Source organism: Myotis davidii, unplaced genomic scaffold (assembly GCF_000327345.1).
Source record: "Myotis davidii unplaced genomic scaffold, ASM32734v1 scaffold970, whole genome shotgun sequence".
NCBI classification, from domain to species: Eukaryota; Metazoa; Chordata; class Mammalia; order Chiroptera; family Vespertilionidae; genus Myotis; species Myotis davidii.
The window spans coordinates 855911-860835 of record NW_006282204.1 but is presented as its reverse complement, the minus strand read 5'-3'; the positions used below and the strand labels follow the sequence as shown (position 1 = coordinate 860835).

Sequence of the window (4925 nt, the reverse complement as noted above, 5' to 3'; positions counted from 1 at the left end):
GGGTGGGATGGGAACCAGGTGGAGGCGAGCTATGGGGGAAAAAAAAGGAACATCTGTAATAATCTGAACAATAAAGTTTTATTAATTAAAAAAAATTTAGAAAACAAAGATACAATAGAAAGAATCAATAAATGTAAAAGCTTGCTTCTTTAAAAGACTACTAATATAATTGATAAAATCTTACTTCTGGTAAGATTCATCAAGAAAAAATATAAATGGAAAGGTTAGGAATATCACAAATGTAAATGGCAACATCACTATTCAAACTTATAATTGTTAAAATACCATAATATACTATAAACAAATTTACTTCAATAAATTTTAAAATGTAGGTAAATTAAATGATCTTAGAAAAATTCTATAATGCCTCTCCTCAAACTATCATATTATTTATTATTTTTAATCCTTACCTGAGGATACTTTTCCATTGATTTTTTGAGAGAGGGAAAGACAGAGAGAAATATTGATGTGAGAGAAACACACATTGATTGATTGCCTCGTGCACATGCCCCGGCCAGGGAGGAGCCTGCAACTGAGGTAGGTGCTCTTGACTGGAATCAAACTCCGGGATCTTTTGGTCTGCAGGATGATGCTCTATCCACTGAGCCAAACTGGCTAGAGCTCCCAAATTATTAATAGGATACCCAAATGATTCATTCCTTGAAATAACTTGTGTGCCAATTAATGTGTGATTCTGAGTGGTGATGGTGTTGGGGGGAATACAAGTAAATATAATACAATTACAATACAAAGCCTTCCCCTAGAGGTCTTTCCCATAGATCAGGTGTGGGGAAACTTTTTTCTACCAACGGCCATTTGGATATTTATAACAAAATTTGTGGGCCACACAAAATTATCAGTTTAAAAATTAGAATTTGGTCAAACATTTAAATAATTCACCTCTAATGCCTTGGCAGGGCCAGACAAAATGATTTTGCAGGCCTTAGACAGCCCGGGGGCCGGATGGTCCCCACTCCTGCCATAGAGGAAGTACATCACAGAAGGAAAGAACGTAGCTGTGAATCCCAGCCCTAGCCCAGGAAAGCTGTGTAAGATTGGGCACAGGCACTTCCTCAAAGTGACTTTTCAGAAGGTTGAGTTTGTGAAGATTTAGAATAATGTATGTAAAGTTATTAGGTGGTTGATTGTTAGCAGCGCCTAGTTCTGATGACAATTTCAAACTTACCGTGGATTTTCTTTTGAGGCTTATTATATTTAAAAGTTCTTTTCCCCAGCCTTGTAAAATGACCTAAATACAGGTAGCCCGACTCCTTTGAAATATGGGCAGACCCCACATGTCCCATGGGCTGACCCTGAAACTAACTTCCTAGATACTTAGGGACTCCCAAGATACTTACTTTTTTCATCGCAGTCTAAGAAGGCATAAGGATTTTCCATGCACATTTTTTCACTGTTGTAGAAATCCAAGTAGTTCATGATGCACTTCCCCAGGTTGTAATTGGGAAGGAGCAGTAACGATCTCAGTATGAAGGTTCTGGTGGAATTTGATACCATACTTTCAGTTTCTAAAAAGATGATAAGATTGGGCTTCATTATAGGAAATGAACTATCCCAGGAAAAAAAAATCCCCCATTTATAATCAAACCAAGCTCAGGGAATCAAAAGTCAGATGATTATGCTTGAAGAACACTATTTCTCAATAGGTTTGTACCTGCTGACAGCTAATAACAGTTTGTGTTGATAACTGAAGAGTCTGAAAGTCTCTTTGATGAAGTGGATGCCAGCATAAGTCTTCCTGGCACTGTTATAAACAGAAAACAACTACAGTCTCTTTTCCACATTTCTAAATGAATCAAATCAATCAGGGAGGCAACGTATGAGATGCAGCGTAGAATTCACCAATCGAGAACACAGGGAATTTACGATATATTTGAGAGTAGGAAAATCTTCAAAGAAACCAGTTGATGTCTAACTGATATCTCTCTAAAGAATGTATTGGATATGAATAATAATTAGACTAAATTCCTGGAGATGTAACATGCTTAATTTATGAATTTTGGTAATTCTGTTCTTGGGGAAGAAGATACAGGCTAGCCTAAACACGAAGTTCACATAAGACACTTTGAGCAAGAAGAGGTGACCACGCAGTGCCAAAGCCATGGTGATTCTGTCCTGTGGCGATATTAACTTGATATAGAGGCAAACAATTGATCCAGATTGAAGAATTCTGCTTATTGTCCACTTGAACAGATGCAAAAAAATGGCACTAATTTTATAGACTAGCACTATCTAATATATCTAATCATGGGAAGCTCTATGTCTGCACTCAGATATAAGTATGGCTATTGAGGACTAGAAAGTGGCTAGTGTAGCTATGGAACTGAATTTTAAATTGTATTTAATTAAAATGAATTTAAGTTTAAAAAGCCCCATGTGGCTAGTGGCTACCATATTACACAGTTCAGATATAGTCTGATATCTTGTGAACTCACCCTGTAGCAATCATGAGTGTCTTCTCTTCCAAAGAGTAGAGAAAAATCTTAGGTGAGGAAGAGAAACAAAGTATCTTACCTGGCAAAACGATGAAAGACTCTTTAGGGATGGGAAAAAGGGAAAACTGACAAAAAAGTGTTACTAAAAATAATTATCATCCAGCTCGGCATGGGCATTGACTGTTCAGAACAGACTGTAAATCAACTAAATTGTAAACTACTATACCCCTGGTGTGGCAATCTGGACATACATGGATGGGATGCCACGTCTCTAGAGACTCCCAGCGAAGGCATATTTTATGTGCTCACTTCACTAGCCCCAGCATTTGTTTTGTATTCTCCAGTAGCAGTTCCTCGGTTTGTCGCATTTTAGAATTATGGTAGTTTCTTTCTGTCCACTCTGCATTTGTTTTATTTACTTTTCTTCTACATTACACAGCCTAATATATAATGTTTAATACAAGTGGCAACAGTAGTCACTCTTATCCAGCTCTTCATTTGTAAAGGAAATGCTTTCAATGAATCATCAAATATTATGCTATAGTGCAGGGGTCCTCAAACTACAGCCTGCAGGCCACATGGAAATACAAATATTGTATTTGTTCTCATTTTGTTTTTTTATTTCAAAATAAGATATGTGCACTGTGCATAGGAATTTGTTCGTAGTTTTTTTGTTTCTTTTTCAGTTCCCACCCCACTCTCCGCCCTCACTCCCCACCCACTGGGGATGTGCCCACAACCAAGGAACATGCCCTTGACTGGAATCGAACCTGGGATCCTTGAGTCAGCAGGCTGATGCTCTATCTGCCGAGTCAAACCGGTTAGGGCTTGTGTGTTATTTTTCTTACTAATGTCTAATTTAATTGCAAAATGGTATTGAATGTGTCACTCATTAGTCTTCATTGTGTATCATCTAGTCAGTTTTGTGAAGACTCCATGTGTGTTTGAAAACATGTGTTTGAAATTCTATGCTCTTTAGAGTTACAAGAGAGGTATGCTAATATCTCCTCTAGTATGTATAGTTTGCCTAGTTCAAGTAGCTCTGGAAATTTTAAATATACTTCTAGATAATATCACTAGCTAAATAAAATTTTGTAATTGTTACAACTTAATGTGAAAATGAATCTGCTATCATGTAATGAGCCTCTTTATTTCTAGTAATACTTTTTATCTCAATGAGTCTTTTTTTCTGATATCAGTATTATTTTGTGGGCACTTGTTTAATATATCTTTTTACATTCCTTTATTTTCTGTATCTTTATTTATTAACAATGTCTCCTATAAAGGGAATAATGCTAAAATTGATCCAAAATACGAGTTTTTGTCATTTATTTAATAAGCCTCTTTTGATGATATTTATTTTTATTACTGATATATTTGGGCTAATTACTATCATCATATTACTTTGCTATTTATTATTTTTATTTCATTTTTATTTCTATCCTTTTTGGATGTGACTGAATTTATTTTCTCCCTTCTTTTTCATTATGTTTTGGAAATTATACTTTTAAAATATCCTTTTAGTGTTTACACTGAATATTTAATCATGCCTACATAAATTTTCTCTCTGGCTGCTTCAAATATCTTTTTAGCATTTGTGTTCTGAAGTTTTATGATGATATGTATAGGCAAGTAATTTTTTAAAATGATTTAGTGGGCTTTCTGAAACTTAGGATGTCTGACTTTCAACAATTCTGAAAATATCAGCAACTATCTTTCTAACACTACTTCCTCTTCCACTAATTCTTTCTATACCAACATATCAAATCTCCTCACTCCATCTTCCATGGTTTTTCACATTTATTTAATATTTTCCATCTTGTTATCTCATATTTCTTTTGTATTCATCTTTCTAAGTGTTATTTATTTATTTTTATTATATTTTTAAAACATTTTGTGTACCCCAGTGACCAGACTTTACATAACTTAATGCATGATTATCCCAATAAATCCTGATAAATCAGCATGCCTAGTTAATAGAATATCATTGACTATATTCCCTATGCTGTACTTTATATCCCCATGACTATTTTGTAACAACCAATTTGTACTTCTTAATCTCTTCACCTTTTCTGCCCCCTCTCTCACTCCCCTCCCATATTATTTCTGTTGGCTTGCTCATTTTGTTTGTAGATTCCAATGTTGATAGATTGGTATTTATTGCATTTTATTGTTCATATTTATGATCTTCATTTCTTCTTCTTAAATAAGGGCCTTTACATTTCATATAATACTGGTTTGGTGGTGATGAACTCCTTTAGGTTTTTCTTGTCTGTAAAGTTCTTTATCTGACCTACCATTCTACGTGATAGCTTTGCTGGGTATAGTAATCTTGGTTGTAGGTCCTTGCTTTTCATCACTTTGAATATTTCTTGTCACTGTCTTCTGGTCTGAAAAGTTTCTGTTGAGGAATCAGCTGACAGTCATATGGGAGCTCCCTTGTATGCAACTAACTGCTTTTCTCTTGCTGTC

General features: G+C 35.2%; 1 protein-coding gene across 1 annotated transcript in view; it reads right to left on the bottom strand.

Annotated features, from left to right (window-relative positions):
• The window catches only part of ABCA3 (ATP binding cassette subfamily A member 3), a 282235-nt gene that overhangs the window by 81039 nt on the left and 196271 nt on the right, over window positions 1-4925 (bottom strand). The window contains exons 23-24 of the mRNA XM_015571175.1: window positions 2533-2553; window positions 1359-1526 (exon numbers count right to left, since the gene is read on the bottom strand). Coding sequence (XP_015426661.1) covers window positions 1359-1526; window positions 2533-2553 — 189 coding nt within the window. The remainder of the gene's footprint in view (window positions 1-1358; window positions 1527-2532; window positions 2554-4925) is intronic.